Source organism: Pelobates fuscus, chromosome 5 (genome assembly GCF_036172605.1).
Source record: "Pelobates fuscus isolate aPelFus1 chromosome 5, aPelFus1.pri, whole genome shotgun sequence".
In the NCBI taxonomy this organism is placed as follows: Eukaryota; Metazoa; Chordata; class Amphibia; order Anura; family Pelobatidae; genus Pelobates; species Pelobates fuscus.
In genome coordinates, this window is record NC_086321.1 from 2,313,710 (window position 1) to 2,335,245 (window position 21,536).

Below are 21,536 nucleotides of genomic sequence, written 5' to 3' on the forward strand. Positions count from 1 at the left end.
TGTCATAAGAATTGATTGTACCAGGTAACAGAGTTTTGGTTGGTGCTGGTTGTATAGTAGCGTGAGGCCCAGCCTTGTGAGGGCTGTGGTGACCAACTCGAGATTGCCAGTCTGTCATAAATTTTTTGGCTCATGAGTTTATGAGTGAGGCTAGTATAGCCTGGGTGTCACCTGAGTTGATGTAGCTGGGCCTTCCCCTGCCTCCGTGTTGTCCGTTGATGTATGGAGGAGTTTGAATAACTCTGCTTTCCTTGCTGTAGCAGGGTAGGGGATTTGTCACCTCCTTAGGTCGGTGGTAATGTGTGGGATCGTCCAGGATCGGATTGCTGCTGGACAAGCAACATCTCCTCTGCTTGAAGGTGTATCAATTCTAGCCGGGGTGCTAGGAAGAGGTGATTCTTCACCATCTTTTTGAGAAATACTTAAATAACAATAAAGACTACAATTATTATTTGTACCCAGAGTTCTTGTACTGGCTTGCTAGCTAAGCCGTAAGGCGAAACGATGAGGCTTGGTGTTTTTTGGTGACTGGTGAGGCCCTGCTAGTTGCCAAGTGGCTTGAGAGGCTCTATCTATGCTTGGCGCGAGGGGATTTTGAGTGGCCACCGAACGTTGTGGCAGGATGTTGGCCTCTCGGTGACAGTAACCAGAAAATAGGAAGGGGAGTGACAGGTGAGGCCCTCTCTATGATACAATGCGAGGCGGCTAGCTCACGAGTGGCCCGAGGGGTGTATGCCTCCGAGTGTGAGGCGGGGTGTTGGCCTCGCGGGACCACTAACCGAAGCATAATGCAGAGAAAAAAGGGGGTAATACCTATTGGGCCCTAGAACCCTAATTGCCAGTATACTATTACTATACCAGGGAAGGTAAGAGATGAATAACTACGTGAGCAGGTGTATGTACTTGGTAGTATGGTATTGAACCTGACAATCCCTATAGGTTTTTTAGTAGTAACTGTAACCTGAATGGATAAAACTGTATGGCATAAGGAAATATGGCATAGACCAAGCTTATCTTAATACGTACAGTATATGTGAAAAGTAAAGTGCCGTGATGTGTAAATATTAAACATCGTAGCCATACTGGTTAAATATGTATCAATCTTAACCCATTAAGTGCCGTATGTACAAGTGAAAATGTGGTCTGTCTCCACCTTGTATGTTGTATGTCCCCTTGCTAGGGGAAAGTCTGTTGCGTGAGCAGCGTGCTGTGAAAAATGTATGTGAACTATATTACCAGTTACGTATATACAGATGCGTCTGCTATTGTGTAATAATATATGTATTGATACCAGATGTTGATATAGTGCTTGCTATGTGAATTGTTGGATGTCTTATTGAATGGTAGGGGTCAGTGAACATGGTGTTGCAAAATGCAAGTGCACTGGAGATCTGCCGAGTGCCCTATAGGTGGCAGTGTAGTTGGATACTGATTGGTATGTGAAATGTTGTTTGTCTGTTGACCTATAGGTGTCAGTGTTTTGGTGTTTGTAAAACCCCATGAAAATTGTCAATGTACTTGACAGACCTGTAGGTGGCAGTGTTGATAGAACCACTGATGGTCTTGATGTGAAATGTAAATTATTGTGAATTAAATCTGAAGTTGAGCCCGTGCTGGAGTTTAATTTATGGTTATGTTTAAAACAATCTTATGTGTAATTTATATTGGCTGGTAAATTGTATATGACATGTGAAGACTGTTTTGCTGTTGACCAGTAGGGGTCAGAAATGATGATTGTATGTTAAAATACCCTGTAACCCATTAAGGACCAAACTTCTGGAATAAAAGGGGATCATTACATGTCACACATATCATGTGTCCTTAAGGGGTTAATCCTACCGTTTGACAGATAGGAGTCAGTATAAAAGTGAAAATGCTGTAGTTAGTTTGTTTGCTTATGAAGTGAAATAAGGTCTGAGAAGCCTATAGTATACCGATTGACCGGTAGGGGTCAGCATGTAGGCGAAAATGCTGTGGTTAGTTGGTTTCTACATGAAGTGCAATAATGTCTGAGAAGCCTGTAGTACACTGAATGACCGGTAGGGGTCAGTGTGTAGGCGCAAATGCAGTGGTTCGTTGGTTTGTACATGAAATGCAATAATGTCTGAGAAGCCTGTAGTACACTGAATGACTGGTAGGGGTCAGTGTGTAGGTGAAAATGCAGTGGTTTATTGTTTTGTACATGAAAAGCAAAAACGTCTAAGAAGCCTGTAGTACACCGAATGACTGATAGGGGTCAGTGTGTAGGTGAAACATGCAGTGTTTTGTTGGTTTGTACATGAAATGCAATAATGTCTGAGAAGCCTGTAGTACACCAAAAGACCAGTAGGGGTCAGTGTGCAGGCGAAAAAAGAGTTGTTCGTTGATTTGTACATGAAATGCAATAATATCTAAGAAGCCTGTAGTACACCAAAAAGCGGTAGGGGTCAGTGTGTAGGTGAAAATGCAGTGGTTTATTGGTTTGTATATGAAAATGCAAAAAACGTCTAAGACGCCTGTAGTACCTCGAATGACCGATAGGGGTCAGTGTGTAGGTGAAAAATGTGGTGGTTGGTTGGTTTTTACATGAAGTGCAATAATGTCTGAGAAGCCTGTAGTACACTGAATGACCGGTAGGGGTCAGTGTGCAGACGAAAATGCAGTGGTTTGATGGTTTGTACATGAAATGCAATAATGTCTGAGAAGCCTGTAGTACACCGAATGGTCGGTAGGGGTCAGTGTGTAGGCGAAAATGCAGTGGTTCGTTGGTTTGTACATGAAATGTGATAATGTCTAAGAAGCCTGTAGTACACTGAATGACCGGCAGGGGTCAGTGTGTAGGCGAAAATGCAGTGGTTCATTGGTTTGTACATGAAATGTGATTATGTCTAAGAAGCCTGTAGTACACCCAAAGACTGGTAGGGGGTTTAAACAAATGATATGCATGAACATGCAATAGTTTTAGAACAGACTTAGACAAAATGCAGCCGTAAAGTGAGGACCTGACCCGTGAATGGTGCCGTGGGACTGATGCCTGGCGTAACGGGTAGGTCGACTTACGGTTTGTGAGTCACTTGGGCACCATCCACGGCGATGGATTGAAGAAAGAAGGTGGTAGGCCGGAAAAGCATGTGGCTGGATTCCTGACACAGCTCTGCTTAGAAAACCTCATGGAGTAATCAGGTAAAATGGCGTCTGGATGACCCGGAAGTGGAAATCATTCTGATGCTGACCTCAAGCGATATGAGTCAGGTAAGGGGTGTCCCTTATATAGGGGAGTGAATTAATTTAAGCCCCTCCCACAAATACAGGCCAAACGGCCTTAATACATATATTCACTTATTTACAACATATATATATATTCACTTATTTACAATATATATATATATATTCACTTATTTACAATATATATATATTCACTTATTTACAACATATATATATATATATATATATATATTCACTTATTTACAATATATATATATTCACTTATTTACAATATATATATTCACTTATTTACAACATATATATATATATATATATATATTCACTTATTTACAATATATATATATTCACTTATTTACAATATATATATTCACTTATTTACAATATATATATATATATATATATATATTCACTTATTTACAATATATATATATATTCACTTATTTACAACATATATATATATATATATATATATTCACTTATTTACAATATATATATATTCACTTATTTACAATATATATATATATATATATATATTCACTTATTTACAATATATATATATATTCACTTATTTACAATATATATATATATTCACTTATTTACAATATATATATATTCACTTATTTACAACATATATATTCACTTATTTACAATATATATATATTCACTTATTTATAGTGTTGTCGCGAACCCGGAATTTTCGGTTCGCGAACGGCGAACGCGAACTTCCGCAAATGTTCGCGAACCGGCGAACCGCGTGAACCGCCATTGACTTCAATGGGCAGGCGAATTTTAAAAACAACAGGGACTCTTTCTGGCCACAATAGTGATGGAAAAGTTGTTTCAAGGGGACTAACACCTGGACTGTGGCATGCCAGAGGGGGATCCATGGCAAAACTCCCATGGAAAATTACACAGTTGATGCAGAGTCTGCTTTTAATCCATAAAGGGCAGACATCACCTAACATTGACACCTGTCCTCAAAGCCCAGCCCTGATACACACTGACACAGAGCAGAATAGGGACTGTTCCTCCTACATAGGGTCACTTGGCAGATATGGATTGACACCTATCCTAATGATCCCTGATACACACTGACACAGAGCAGAATAGAGACTGTTCCCCCTACATAGGGTCACTTGGCAGATATGGATTGACACCTATCCTAAGGATCCCTGATACACACTGACACAGAGCAGAATAGGGACTGTTCCCCCTACATAGGGTCACTTGGCAGATATGGATTGACACCTATCCTAATGATCCCTGATACACACTGACACAGAGCAGAATAGAGACTGATCCTCCTACATAGGGTCACTTGGCAGATATGGATTGACACCTGTCCTCAGAGACCATGATACACACTGACACAGAGCAGAATAGAGACTGTTCCCCCTACATAGGGTCACTTGGCAGATATGGATTGACACCTATCCTAATGATCCCTGATACACACTGACACAGAGCAGAATAGAGACTGTTCCTCCTACATAGGGTCACTTGGCAGATATGGATTGACACCTATCCTAAGGATCCCTGATACACACTGACACAGAGCAGAATAGGGACTGTTACTCCTACATAGGGTCACTTGGCAGATATGGATTGACACCTATCTTAATGATCCCTGATACACACTGACACATAGCAGAATAGAGACTGTTCCCCCTACATAGGGTCACTTGGCAGATATGGATTGACACCTGTCCTCAAAACCCCTGATACACACTGACACAGAGCAGAATAGAGACTGTTCCTCCTACATCGGGTCACTTGGCAGATATGGATTGACACCTATCCTAATGATCCCTGATACACACTGACACAGAGCAGAATAGGGACTGTTCCTCCTACATCGGGTCACTTGGCAGAAATGGATTGACACCTATCCTAATGATCCCTGATACACACTGACACAGAGCAGAATAGAGACTGTTCCTCCTACATAGGGTCACTTGGCAGATATGGATTGACACCTATCCTAATGATCCCTGATACACACTGACACAGAGCAGAATAGGGACTGTTCCTCCTACATAGGGTCACTTGGCAGATATGGATTGACACCGGTCCTAATGATCCCTGATACACACTGACACAGAGCAGAATAGGGACTGTTCCTCCTACATAGGGTCACTTGGCAGATATGGATTGACACCTATCCTAATGATCCCTGATACACACTGACACAGAGCGGAATAGAGACTGTTCCCCCTACATAGGGTCACTTGGCAGATATGGATTGACACCTATCCTAATGATCCCTGATACACACTGACACAGAGCAGAATAGGGACTGTTCCTCCTACATAGGGTCACTTGGCAGATATGGATTGACACCTATCCTAATGATCCCTGATACACACTGACACAGAGCAGAATAGAGACTGTTCCCCCTACATAGGGTCACTTGGCAGATATGGATTGACACCTATCCTAATGATCCCTGATACACACTGACACAGAGCAGAATAGGGACTGTTCCTCCTACATAGGGTCACTTGGCAGATATGGATTGACACCTGTCCTAATGATCCCTGATACACACTGACACAGAGCAGAATAGGGACTGTTCCTCCTACATAGGGTCACTTGGCAGATATGGATTGACACCTATCCTAATGATCCCTGATACACATTGACACAGAGCAGAATAGAGACTGATCCCCCTACATAGGGTCACTTGGCAGATATGGATTGACACCTGTCCTCAAAACCCCTGATACACACTGACACAGAGCAGAATAGAGACTGTTCCTCCTACATAGGGTCACTTGGCAGATATGGATTGACACCTATCCTAATGATCCCTGATACACACTGACACAGAGCAGAATAGGGACTGTTCCCCCTACATAGGGTCACTTGGCAGATATGGATTGACACCTGTCCTCAAAACCCCTGATACACACTGACACAGAGCAGAATAGAGACTGTTCCCCCTACATAGGGTCACTTGGCAGATATGGAATGACACCTATCCTAATGATCCCTGATACACACTGACACAGAGCAGAATAGGGACTGTTCCTCCTACATAGGGTCACTTGGCAGATATGGATTGACACCTATCCTAATGATCCCTGATACACACTGACACAGAGCAGAATAGAGACTGTTCCCCCTACATAGGGTCACTTGGCAGATATGGATTGACACCTATCCTAATGATCCCTGATACACACTGACACAGAGCAGAATAGGGACTGTTCCTCCTACATAGGGTCACTTGGCAGATATGGATTGACACCTGTCCTAATGATCCCTGATACACACTGACACAGAGCAGAATAGGGACTGTTCCTCCTACATAGGGTCACTTGGCAGATATGGATTGACACCTATCCTAATGATCCCTGATACACACTGACACAGAGCAGAATAGGGACTGTTCCTCCTACATAGGGTCACTTGGCAGATATGGATTGACACCTATCCTAATGATCCCTGATACACAGTGACACAGAGCAGAATAGAGACTGTTCCCCCTACATAGGGTCACTTGGCAGATATGGATTGACACCTATCCTAATGATCCCTGATACACACTGACACAGAGCAGAATAGGGACTGTTCCTCCTACATAGGGTCACTTGGCAGATATGGATTGACACCTGTCCTAATGATCCCTGATACACACTGACACAGAGCAGAATAGGGACTGTTCCTCCTACATAGGGTCACTTGGCAGATATGGATTGACACCTATCCTAATGATCCCTGATACACACTGACACAGAGCAGAATAGAGACTGTTCCTCCTACATAGGGTCACTTGGCAGATATGGATTGACACCTGTCCTCAAAACCCCTGATACACACTGACACAGAGCAGAATAGAGACTGTTCCTCCTACATAGGGTCACTTGGCAGATATGGAATGACACCTATCCTAATGATCCCTGATACACACTGACACAGAGCAGAATAGAGACTGATCCTCCTACATAGGGTCACTTGGCAGATATGGATTGACACCTGTCCTCAAAATCCCTGATACACACTGACACAGAGCAGAATAGAGACTGTTCCTTGTCCACAGAGACCATGATACACACTGACACAGAGCAGAATAGGGACTGTTCCCCCTACATAGGGTCACTTGGCAGATATGGATTGACAAATCCCTGACAAACAGCTACCACATGCAAGGAAGGCAGCAGGGGCGCAAATGACCCACTCCCGACGCGGGAAGGTAGTGACGACAAATAACAATACAGGACTCTTTAGAGGCCCTGTGATTGTAATCTGTCCACTTGAAATCCTTTAACTTTGATCAATTGGAGGGAAGTCTGGTGCAGAGCCACTGACCCATGCACAGGGCCAGCCTTAGGCCTTTGGGCGCTCTGTGCAAGAAATCTTCCCGACGCGGGAAGGTAGTGACGACAAATAACAATACAGGACTCTTTAGAGGCCCTGTGATTGTAATCTGTCCACTTGAAATCCTTTAACTTTGATCAATTGGAGGGAAGTCTGGTGCAGAGCCACTGACCCATGCACAGGGCCAGCCTTAGGCCTTTGGGCGCCCTGTGCAAGAAATCTTCCCGACGCGGGAAGGTAGTGACGACAAATAACAATACAGGACTCTTTAGAGGCCCTGTGATTGTAATCAGTCCACTTGAAATCCTTTAACTTTGATCAATTGGAGGGAAGTCTGGTGCAGAGCCACTGACCCATGCACAGGGCCAGCCTTAGGCCTTTGGGCGCCCTGTGCAAGAAATCTTCCCGACGCGGGAAGGTAGTGACGACAAATAACAATACAGGACTCTTTAGAGGCCCTGTGATTGTAATCTGTCCACTTGAAATCCTTTAACTTTGATCAATTGGAGGGAAGTCTGGTGCAGAGCCACTGACCCATGCGCAGGGCCAGCCTTAGGCCTTTGGGCGCTCTGTGCAAGAAATCTTCCCGACGCGGGAAGGTAGTGACGACAAATAACAATACAGGACTCTTTAGAGGCCCTGTGATTGTAATCAGTCCACTTGAAATCCTTTAACTTTGATCAATTGGAGGGAAGTCTGGTGCAGAGCCACTGACCCATGCACAGGGCCAGCCTTAGGCCTTTGGGCGCCCTGTGCAAGAAATCTTCCCGACGCGGGAAGGTAGTGACGACAAATAACAGTACAGGACTCTTTAGAGGCCCTGTGATTGTAATCAGTCCACTTGAAATCCTTTAACTTTGATCAATTGGAGGGAAGTCTGGTGCAGAGCCACTGACCCATGCGCAGGGCCAGCCTTAGGCCTTTGGGCGCCCTGTGCAAGAAATCTTCCCGACGCGGGAAGGTAGTGACGACAAATAACAATACAGGACTCTTTAGATTTTCCAGACCCTGGGGTTGACATTAGTCCAGATTTACATCTTGTGACCCATGAGGATGTTCCAGGCACTACTTGTGAAATAAAGACAGATAATAAAGTGAATGATCCTTCTCCTTGGGACTTGCACCCTGTCGTTGAAGGTGGAGTAGGCAATGGCAAGAGCATGCTGTGGGTAGTCAGTGCAAACACTCTCTTCCCGGTGAATAATGAGGAGACTAACTATGATGACGTTATTTGCGTTGAAAGTAATGATGCCAGAGATCTTTTGAAACCATATGGAAGGAACGAATTGGTTAAAAGAAAGGCAAGAGACCACCTGCATATAGACAAGAATACGCATAAGAGAAAGAAGAGAACAGGTGAAAAAGAGAAGCTGCAGACTGCCTATCTGCAAATAGTTGAGTTATGTCCTGAAGATGTCCGTGTTAACACAGTGCAGACTCTGTTTGATACACTACTGAGGAGAGTCAGAGAAACCCCAGATCTTCACGTATTGGATGAGTCGGTGCGTGGAGTTGCAGAGAACGTAGAACAAGAAATATTTAAACTTTTCCTGTGTACTGACAGTAGATATACATAGGGTCACTTGGCAGATATGGATTGACACCTGTCCTCAAAACCCCTGATACACACTGACACAGAGCAGAATAGAGACTGTTCCTTGTCCACAGAGACCATGATACACACTGACACAGAGCAGAATAGGGACTGTTACCCCTACATAGGGTCACTTGGCAGATATGGATTGACAAATCCCTGACAAACAGCTACCACATGCAAGGAAGGCAGCAGGGGCGCAAATGACCCACTCCCGACGCGGGAAGGTAGTGACGACAAATAACAATACAGGACTCTTTAGAGGACCTGTAATTGTAATCAGTCCACTTGCACCAGTGGGCCTAAAAATTAGGCATGTACACATGCCTGAAAAATTTGGTATTGTTGCAGCCGCTGCTGTAGCAGCGTCCAGAAAAATTGATGTTTGTTTCACAGGCAGAAAGTGCCCTAAAACATGGCGGCTTGAACCCTAGTTGGTGGCGGATAAGTCACGCAAGTCAAACGTCATTCAGAGCTAAAATACAGCAGCGTGTGGACAATTTTTAGCCCAAGGCAGCTCATCTCATCAGGCCTTTTTTAATCGAATGTATCGCCCAGTGTCAGTCCCTTCGGGATCCATCCCTCATTCATCTTAATAAAGGTGAGGTAATCTAGACTTTTTTGACCTAGGCGACTTCTCTTCTCAGTGACAATACCTCCTGCTGCACTGAAGGTCCTTTCTGACAGGACACTTGAAGCGGGGCAGGCCAGAAGTTCTATCGCAAATTGGGATAGCTCAGGCCACAGGTCAAGCCTGCACACCCAGTAGTGAAGGGTTTCATCGCTCCTCAGAGTGTCGATATCTGCAGTTAAGGCGAGGTAGTCTGCTACCTGTCGGTCGAGTCGCTCTCTGAGGGTGGATCCCGAAGGGCTGTGGCGATGCATAGGACTTAAAAAGGTCCGCATGTCCTCCATCAACAACACGTCTTTAAAGCGTCCTGTCCTTGCCGGCGTGGTCGTGGGAGGAGGAGGAGGAGGAGGATGACTTCCACCTCTCCCCCTGTTAGATTCCCGTTGTGCTGTGACATCACCCTTATACGCTGTGTAAAGCATACTTTTTAATTTATTTTGCAAATGCTGCATCCTTTCCGACTTGTTGTAATTGGGTAACATTTCCGCCACTTTCTGCTTATACCGGGGGTCTAGTAGCGTGGACACCCAGTACAGGCCGTTCTCCTTCAGCCTTTTTATACGAGGGTCCCTCAACAGGCAGGACAGCATGAAAGACCCCATTTGCACAAGGTTGGATGCCGAGCTACTCATTTCCCGTTCCTCCTCCTCACTGATGTCATTGAAGGTATGTTCTTCCCCCCAGCCACGTACAACACCACGGGTACCAGATAGGTGACAACGAGCACCCTGGGATGCCTGTTGTGTTTGGTCTTGCTCCTCCTCCTCCTCCTCAAAGCTACAATCCTCCTCTGACTCCTCTTCCTCACAATCCTCTTCCAGCGTTGCCGCAGGTCCAGCAAGCGATGCTGATAAGGCTGTTTCTGGTGGTGATGGTAACCACAACTCTTCCTCTTCCTCTTCACGCTCATCTACAGCCTGATCCAGCACTCTTCGCAGGGCACGCTCCATGAAGAAAACAAATGGTATGATGTCGCTGATGGTGCCTTCGGTGCGACTGACTAGGTTTGTCACCTCCTCAAAAGGACGCATGAGCCTACAGGCATTGCGCATGAGCGTCCAGTAACGTGGCAAAAAAATTCCCAGCTCCCCAGAGGCTGTCCTAGCACCCCGGTCATACAAATATTCATTAACAGCTTTTTCTTGTTGGAGCAGGCGGTCGAACATTAGGAGTGTTGAATTCCAACGTGTAGGGCTGTCGCAAATCAAGCGCCTCACTGGCATGTTGTTTCGCCGCTGGATATCGGCAAAGTGAGCCATGGCCGTGTAGGAACGCCTGAAATGGCCACACACCTTCCTGGCCTGCTTCAGGACGTCCTGTAAGCCTGTGTACTTATGCACAAAGCGTTGTACGATCAGATTACACACATGTGCCATGCACGGCACATGTGTCAACTTGCCCAACTTCAATGCCGCTATCAAATTTTTTCCGTTGTCACACACCACTTTGCCGATATCCAGTTGCTGCGGAGTCAGCCACTTTTCCACCTGTGCGTTCAGGGCGGACAGGAGTGCTTGTCCGGTGTGACTCTCTGCTTTCAAGCAAGTCAAACCCAAGACGGCGTGACACTGCCGGATCCGGGATGTGGAATAGTACCTGGGGAGCTGGGGGGGTGCCGTTGATGTGGAGCAAGAAGCAGCGGCACAAGAGGACTCAGCCGAGGAGGTTATGGAAGAGGATGGAGTAGGAGGAGTAGAGGAGGTGGCAGCAGGACTGCCTGCAATTCGTGGCGGTGTCACCAACTCCTCTGCAATGCCACGCATTCCTTGCTTGTGAGCCGTCAGCAGGTTTACCCAATGCGCAGTGTAGGTGATATACCTGCCCTGACCATGCTTTGCAGACCAGGTATCAGTGGTCAGATGGACCCTTGCCCCAACACTGTGTGCCAGACATGCCATGACTTCCTTTTGCACAATCGAGTACAAGTTGGGGATTGCCTTTTGTGAAAAGAAATTCCGGCCGGGTACCTTCCACTGCGGTGTCCCAATAGCTACAAATTTTTTTTTGCCTCAGACTCAACCAGATTGTATGGTAAAAGCTGGCGGGCTAATAGTTCGGACAAGCCAGCTGTCAGACGCTGGGCAAGGGGGTGACTTGGTGACATTGGCTTCTTACGCTCAAACATGTCCTTGACAGACACATGACTGTGGGCAGATGAGCGGGAACTGCTCAAGGCGGGAGACGGAGTGGCGGATGGTTGAGAGGGGGCAAGAAGGACAGCAGTGGTTGACGTGGCTGAAGATGCTGGACCAGGAGGAGGATGGCGGCTTAGAGTAGGCGTGCTGCTTGTACTCATGTGTTGATCCCATAGGCGTTTGTGATGTGAGATCATGTGCCTACGCAAAGCAGTTGTACCTAGGTGGGTGTTGGACCTCCCACGACTCAGTTTCCTTTGGCACAGGTTGCAAATGGCATCGCTGTTGTCAGAGGCAGACACACAAAAAAAATGCCACACTGCTGAGCTCTGCAATGACGGCATTCTGGTGGTGGACACAGCATGCGTTGATTGGCGTGCTGTCGGGCTGACCCCGGGTGCCGATGCATGCTGTCTGATGGTGCCACTAGCTCCTTGCGACGACCCCCCCTGCTTCCAACTGGTCTCCTCCTCCTCCTCTCTGTCTCCCCATCTGAACTTTCGCCATGTTCTTCTTCTCTTCTAGCGGGCACCCACGTGACATCCATGGACGCATCGTCATCATCAACCGCTTCGCTTGTATCTGACAATTCAGAAAAGGAAGCAGCAGCGGATACAACATCATCATCATCACACCGTACCTCCATGTGTTTAATGCTGCCTGCCTGAGACATATCCCTGTTATCTACATCCTCTAGCAATAATGGTTGCGCATCACTCATTTCTTCAAACGGGTGTGTGAATAACTCCTCTGACATACCAAGTAAAGCGGCTGTGGTGCTAGTTTTGGTGGTGGCGGCAGGCGGGTGAGTGCTATCTTGAGAGGTGCCTGAAGCTAAGCTGGAGGAGGATGGTGCGTCAAGGTTCCGAGCGGAGGCTGTACAAGATTGGGTGTCCTGTGTTAGCCAATCAACTATGTCCTCAGAACTTTTCAAGTTCAGGGTACGTGGCTTCTGAAAACTGGGCATTATTCTAGGGCAAAAGGGAATCACAGCACCACGACCACGACGGCCCCTGCGGGGTGGCCTGCCTCTGCCTGTCATTTTTTGGGGGATTAGTGGTACTATGCGTGCAAGCTACTGTGAGACCAGATATGATTGGCAATGTGAACTGTAACAGTTCTGCAGAGCACACACTGTAGGCCTGAGACACCCGCTTGAAGACAAGTAACTGCTATTCAATCTATAACAGTGAAAAACTAATTTTGGTTGTAAAAGCACGCTATAGAGACACAAGATATGAGTGGCAACTGTCAAAGCACGCTGGCACAGGTCTGCAGAGCACACGCTGAAGTAGGCCTGAGACACCCGCTTGAAGACAAGTAACTGCTATTCAATCTATAACAGTGAAAAACAAATTTTGGTTGTAAAAGCACGCTATAGAGACACAAGATATGAGTGGCAACTGTCAAAGTACGCTGGCACAGGTCTGCAGAGCACACGCTGAAGTAGGCCTGACACCCAGACGCTTGCAGACAACTAACTGCTCTTCTATTACAGTGAAAAAAATTATTTATTTTAAATCTAAAGCTTAAGCTATTGTAAAAACAGATATGAGTGGTGGCACTGGGCAAGAGGGCACAGTATCCACTGTGAAACTCACACAGAAGCTGGCAGGCAGGCAACTGCTCTTCTATTACAGTGGAAACAAAGTTTTGGTTTTAAAAGCACGCTATAGAGACACCAGATATGAGTGGCAACTGTCAAAGTACGCTGGCAGGGTTGTGCAGGGCACACGCTGAAGGAAGGCCTGACAGAGCCGCTTGAAGGACACTGACTGGCTGCTATTAGCTTACACTGGAAACCTTTTTTCTTTGTAAAAGCACGCTATAGAGACACCAGATATGATTGGCAACTGTCAAAGCACGCTGGCAGGGTTGTGCAGGGCACACGCTGATGGAAGGCCTGACAGAGCCGCTTGAAGGACACTGACTGGCTGCTATTAGCTTACACTGGAAACCTTTTTTCTTTGTAAAAGCACGCTATAGAGACACAAGATATGAGTGGCAACTGTCAAAGCACACTGGCACAGGTCTGCAGAGCACACGCTGAAGTAGGCCTGACACCCAGACGCTTGCAGACAACTAACTGCTCTTCTATTACAGTGAAAAAAATTATTTATTTTAAATCTAAAGCTTAAGCTATTGTAAAAACAGATATGAGTGGTGGCACTGGGCAAGAGGGCACAGTATCCACTGTGAAACTCACACAGAAGCTGGCAGGCAGGCAACTGCTCTTCTATTACAGTGGAAACAAAGTTTTGGTTTTAAAAGCACGCTATAGAGACACCAGATATGAGTGGCAACTGTCAAAGTACGCTGGCAGGGTTGTGCAGGGCACACGCTGAAGGAAGGCCTGACAGAGCCGCTTGAAGGACACTGACTGGCTGCTATTAGCTTACACTGGAAACCTTTTTTCTTTGTAAAAGCACGCTATAGAGACACCAGATATGATTGGCAACTGTCAAAGCACGCTGGCAGGGTTGTGCAGGGCACACGCTGATGGAAGGTCTGACAGAGCCGCTTGAAGGACACTGACTGGCTGCTATTAGCTTACACTGGAAACCTTTTTTCTTTGTAAAAGCACGCTAAAGAGACACCAGATATGATTGGCAACTGTCAAAGCACGCTGGCAGGGTTGTGCAGGGCACACGCTGAAGGAAGGCCTGACAGAGCCGCTTGAAGGACACTGACTGGCTGCTATTAGCTTACACTGGAAACCTTTTTTCTTTGTAAAAGCACGCTAAAGAGACACCAGATATGATTGGTGTGGCGAAACCAACCTCACCACTGGGCCCTGGAGAAGCCTGTTTGCTAGCCTCCTACCTACTGACTATGGCCCCTGGGTTATTTGGGGCATATTGTACTGTATATTGCTGCTACTGGCCCTTTTAACAGCATCTATGGACATATGGGGACTTTTGGGACTACTGTCCCTTTAAGACTGTGCTACATATTCTAGTGTACTGCCTGTAATATTATATGTGTATTTGTGTGTTAAGTTTAACCTGGGATATGTCTGCAGCATTCATCTGATTGTTCGGTAGAATCACTCCATTCATTATATTGAGTGAAACTACCGAACAACCAGACCACCCAGGACTAAGTGTGCCTCCAATTACAGTTTGCAACAATGTTGCAAACGGGTAATTGGCAATCCATGTAATGTATGCTTTGTCCTCTGGGTGGCCGCCATTCGGGAAACAAACACGTGGCGGCGGCCATCTTAAACTACCGAACAGCGGTGTTTTGCCGTCGAGTGTCTGGAACTAAAATCGGACACTTGACTAGGCAAACACCGCTGAGACCTCCATACTTCCAGAAATTCGTATAGAAACTACCGAATGACCCGCCGTTCGGTAGAAAGAACCCCACAAACAAGGGAATTCATTCAAACCCTCTCCAGGCTCTATAACACAGGCAATTCGTCTGTTTTCATTCCCTTGTTTGTGACCGACCGCAGGGCCAAAATGCATGGAACTGTTTTCGGATACTTTACCCATGCGGTCGGTCAAATCTTTGGAACCCCATATCTCACGAACCGTTCATCCGAATGACTTGAATTTTGGATATGTTTCCCCCCTGAATAAGGGCTATCCAGCGACGCTGGATTTAAAGGTGTACCCCCTGTTTTTGGGGTACATCCAGAACTTGGCTGGAAAAGTGTACCGGATAATTGGGTTTAATGTTATCTGAGGGGAGGGGATGTGTGGGCTGAACCATGTATGTGATTGGATATTTTATGCCTCCCCCTGGGTGTGGACTGTATGTGTATTATTGTAATAAAAGCCAGGCTGGATGAGCCAGTCGAGAGTTCCTGTTTAACCCTCAAAGTGATGTGTCGTCTCATTATTGGGGGGAAGGATTTATTGCATGCTGTTCCAGTTGACTGCTAGGAGTACAAGCCTATTCGTATGGTTCCTATTCAATGGTCTACAGCATTCATACGCTTGGGAGAATTTAAAGGTTTCTCGGATTCGGTGATTGTGGTGTCTGCCAGAGTGCCTGGAGTCCTCAGGAAGCACTAGGAGCATCCATTAACGGAGGTACTCAGTCGGGGTGCCAGGTGATCCGTTACAATTGGCAACTGTCAAAGCACGCTGGCAGGGTTGTGCAGGGCACACGCTGAAGGAAGGCCTGACAGAGCCGCTTGAAGGACACTGACTGGCTGCTATTAGCTTACACTGGAAACCTTTTTTCTTTGTAAAAGCACGCTAAAGAGACACCAGATATGATTGGCAACTGTCAAAGCACGCTGGCAGGGTTGTGCAGGGCACACGCTGAAGTAGGCCTGACACCCAGATGCTTGCAGACAACTTACTGCTCTTCTATTACAGTGAAAAAAATATATTTATTTTAAATGTAAAGCTTAACTGATTGTTAAAACAGATATGAGTGGTGGCACTGGGCAAGTGGGCACAGTATATGCTGTGAGCCTGACACACAGGCTGGCAGGCAGGCACCTGCAATTACATTACACAGAAAAGAAAAAAAAAAGCAGCCTGATGTTGTAGCCCTAAAAAGGGCTTTTTGGGGTTGCTGTCCTTACAGCAGAGATCAGATGAGTCCTTCAGGATTGTAGTGGACACTGAATACCCTAGCCTAGCTATCAATTTCCCTATCTAATCAGCAGCAGCTAAACTTTCCCTCCTCTCACTAAGCATGCATCTTCCGAATGAATCGAAAATGGATGCTGGGAGGGAGGTTGGAGGGTGTGGAAGGGAGGGAGTGCTGCTGATTGGCTGGAATGTGTCTGCTGACCGAGAGGCACAGGGTCAAAGTTTGCCCAATGATGACGAATAGGGGGCGGATCGAACTGCGCATGTGTCCGCCCGCCGTGGCGAATGCGAACACGCTAAGTTCGCCGGGAACTGTCCGCCGGCGGACAGTTCGGTACATCACTACTTATTTACAATATATATAAATATTCACGTATTTACAATATATATATACCGTATATACTCGAGTATAAGCCGAGTTTTTCAGCCCATTTTTGGGGCTGAAAAACCCCAACTCGGCTTATACTCGAGTCAAGGTCTGTATTATGGCAATTTGCATTGCCATAATACAGACTGGGGGGAGAGGGGGGCTGGCAGAGCTGTACTTACCTGTTCTGCAGCTCCTGTCAGCTCTCTCCTCCTCTGCCGGTCCGTTCAGCACCTCGGTCAGCTCCCAGTGTAAGTCTCGCGAGAGCCGCGGCTCTCGTGAGATTTACACTGGGAGCTGACAGAAGAGCAGAACGGACGGCGCAGAGGAGGAGAGAGCTGACAGGAGCTGCAGAACAGGTAAGTACAGCTCTGCCAGCCCCCCTCTCCCCCCCACTGAACTGCCACTGGACCACCAGGGAAGGAGAGCCCCCCTCCCTGCCATGTATCAAGCAGGGAGGGGGGACGAAAAAAAATAAAATAAGAAGAAATAATAAAAAATAATAAGAATAAAAAAAAAAATAATAATAACAAAAAAAAGGGGTATAAGGACCACTTTGGGATGGGGGGGGGGTATAAGGACCACTATGGGAGGGTGGGGGTGGGTTAAGGACCACTATGGGAGGGTGGGGGTGGGTTAAGGACCACTATGGGAGGGAGGGGGGTATAAGGACCACTATGGGAGGGGGGGGGGGGGGGATAAGGACCACTATGGGAGGGAGGGGGGGTATAAGGACCGCTATGGGAGGGAGGGGGGGTAAGGACCACTATGGGAGGGAGGGGGGGGATAAGGACCACTATGGGAGGGAGGGGGGGATAAGGACCACTATGGGAGGGAGGGGGGGATAAGGACCACTATGGGAGGGAGGGGGGGGGATAAGGACCACTATGGGAGGGAGGGGGGGATAAGGACCACTATGGGAGGGAGGGGGGGATAAGGACCACTATGGGAGGGAGGGGGTGGGATAAGGACCACTATGGGAGGGAGGGGGGGTATAAGGACCACTATGGGAGGGAGGGGGGGGATAAGGACCACTATGAGAGGGAGGGGGTGGGATAAGGACCACTATGGGAGGGGAGGGGGAAGTAAGGACCACTAGGGGAGGGGAGGGTAAGGACCACTAGGGGAGGGGTGAGTCAGGACCACTGGGGGGGGGGGTGAAGGAACACGGGGGTGGGGAGGTAAGGACCACTGAGGGAGGAGGAGGGGAAGTCAGGACATATGGGGGGGAGGGGGCGGCAAAAAATGTTTTGCCTACAGCGGCAAATATCCTTGCACCGGCCCTGCACACACTGCATTCACACACTGCATTCATGCACACACACACTGCATTCATGCACACACACACTGCACTCATACACACACTGCACTCATACACACACGCTGCACTCATACACACACACATACGCACACACTGCATTCATTATACACACACTGTAAATAAATATTCAATTAATATATTTTTTTTAGGATCTAATTTTATTTAGAAATTTACCAGTAGCTGCTGCATTTCCCACCCTAGTCTTATACTCGAGTCAATAAGTTTTCCCAGTTTTTTGGGATAAAATTAGGGGCCTCGGCTTATATTCGGGTCGGCTTATACTCGAGTATATACGGTATATATATTCACTTATTTACAATATATATATATATATATATTCACTTATTTACAATATATATATATATATTCACTTATTTACAATATATATATATATATTCACTTATTTACAATATATATATATATATATTCACTTATTTACAATATATATATATATATTCACTTATTTACAATATATATATTCACTTATTTACAATATATATATTCACGTATTTACAAGGTGTATATGAAAACATATTCTTTCTTTGTGTATAAAATTATTCTCATTCTTAATGTCACGTTCTGTGATTTCAGGTCCAGTTCCAGCGGCAGAAGCCCCTTCTTCTGATGAACCATCCAACAATTCTGATAAAGGTAGCTCACGTACAATTATACAGATGACATAGCTTCAAATATCGCTTTTAATAATCTTTATATTCAATAATCTTTACAGTTACTTCTCTCTATCACGGCATGGTCTTTATAATTAATATACTGACTGCTCTCTATCACGGAATGGCCTTTATAATTATTATACTGACTGCTCTCTATCATGGCATGGCCTTTATAATTAATATACTGACTGCTCTCTATCACGGCATGGTCTTTATAATTAATATACTGACTGCTCTCTATCACGGCATGGCCTTTATAATTAATATACTGACTGCTCTCTATCACAGCATGGCCTTTATAATTAATATACTGACTGCTCTCTATCATGGCATGGCCTTTATAATTATTATACTGACTGCTCTCTATCACAGCATGGCCTTTATAATTATTATACTGACTGCTCTCTATCATGGCATGGCCTTTATAATTATTATACTGACTGCTCTCTATCACGGCATGGTCTTTATAATTAATATACTGACTGCTCTCTATCATGGCATGGCCTTTATAATTATTATAATGACTGCTCTCTATCACGGCATGGCCTTTATAATTATTATACTGACTGCTCTCTATCACAGCATGGCCTTTATAATTATTATACTGACTGCTCTCTATCACAGCATGGCCTTTATAATTATTATACTGACTGCTCTCTATCACAGCATGGCCTTTATAATTATTATACTGACTGCTCTCTATCACAGCATGGCCTTTATAATTATTATACTGACTGCTCTCTATCACGGCATGGCCTTTATAATTATTATACTGACTGCTCTTTATCACAGCATGGTCTTTATAATTAATATACTGACTGCTCTCTATCACGGCATGGTCTTTATAATTAATATACTGACTGCTCTCTATCACGGCATGGCCTTTATAATTAATATACTGACTGCTCTCTATCACGGCATGGCCTTTATAATTAATATACTGACTGCTCTCTATCACAGCATGGCCTTTATAATTATTATACTGACTGCTCTCTATCACAGCATGGCCTTTATAATTATTATACTGACTGCTCTCTATCACGCAATGGTCTTTATAATTATCATACCGACTGCTCTCTATCACAGCATGGCCTTTATAATTATTATAATGACTGCTCTCTATCACAGCATGGCCTTTATAATTAATATACTGACTGCTCTCTATCACGGCATGGCCTTTATAATTATTATACTGACTGCTCTCTATCACAGCATGGCCTTTATAATTATTATACTGACTGCTCTCTATCACAGCATGGCCTTTATAATTATTATACTGACTGCTCTCTATCATGGCATGGCCTTTATAATTATTATACTGACTGCTCTCTATCACGGCATGGTCTTTATATCTATTATACTGACTGCTCTCTATCACGCAATGGCCTTTATAATTAATATACTGACTGCTCTCTATCATGGCATGGCCTTTATAATTCTTATACTGACTGCTCTCTATCACGGCATGGTCTTTATATCTATTATACTGACTGCTCTCTATCACGCAATGGCCTTTATAATTAATATACTGACTGCTCTCTATCATGGCATGGCCTTTATAATTCTTATACTGACTGCTCTCTATCACAGCATGGCCTTTATAATTATTAGAATGACTGCTCTCTATCATGGCATGGCCTTTATAATTAATATACTGACTGCTCTCTATCACGCAATGGTCTTTATAATTATTATACCGACTGCTCTCTATCACAGCATGGCCTTTATAATTATTATACTGACTGCTCTCTATCACGGCATGGCCTTTATAATTAATATACTGACTGCTCTCTATCACGCAATGGCCTTTATAATTAATATACTGACTGCTCTCTATCACAGCATGGCCTTTATAATTATTATAATGACTGCTCTCTATCATGGCATGGCCTTTATAATTAATATACTGACTGCTCTCTATCACGCAATGGTCTTTATAATTAATATACTGACTGCTCTCTATCACGCTCTCTATCTCGCTCTCTATCACGCAATTAATATAATGACTGCTCTCTATTATGGCATGGCCTTTATAATTAATATACTGACTGCTCTCTATCACGCAATGGTCTTTATAATTATTATACTGACTGCTCTCTATCACAGCATGGCCTTTATAATTATTAGAATGACTGCTCTCTATCACAGCATGGCCTTTATAATTATTATAATGACTGCTCTCTATCATGGCATGGCCTTTATAATTAATATACTGACTGCTCTCTATCACGCAATGGTCTTTATAATTATTATACCGACTGCTCTCTATCACAGCATGGTCTTTATAATTATTAGAATGACTGCTCTCTATCACGGCATGGCCTTTATAATTATTATACTGACTGCTCTCTATCACGGCATGGCCTTTATAATTAATATACTGACTGCTCTCTATCACGGCATGGCCTTTATAATTAATATACTGACTGCTCTCTATCACAGCATGGCCTTTATAATTATATAATGACTGCTCTCTATCACGGCATGGCCTTTATAATTAATATACTGACTGCTCTCTATCACGGCATGGCCTTTATAATTAATATACTGACTGCTCTCTATCACGGCATGGCCTTTATAATTATATAATGACTGCTCTCTATCACGGCATGGCCTTTATAATTAATATACTGACTGCTCTCTATCACGGCATGGCCTTTATAATTAATATACTGACTGCTCTCTATCATGGCATGGCCTTTATAATTATTATAATGACTGCTCTCTATCACGGCAT

General features: G+C 45.0%; 1 protein-coding gene across 1 annotated transcript in view; it reads left to right on the plus strand.

Annotated features, from left to right (window-relative positions):
• CA9 (carbonic anhydrase 9) overlaps positions 1-21,536 on the plus strand; it is a 256,454-nt gene that overhangs the window by 226,673 nt on the left and 8,245 nt on the right. Inside the window, exon 9 of the mRNA XM_063453520.1 lies at positions 18,720-18,779. Coding sequence (XP_063309590.1) covers positions 18,720-18,779 — 60 coding nt within the window. The remainder of the gene's footprint in view (positions 1-18,719; positions 18,780-21,536) is intronic.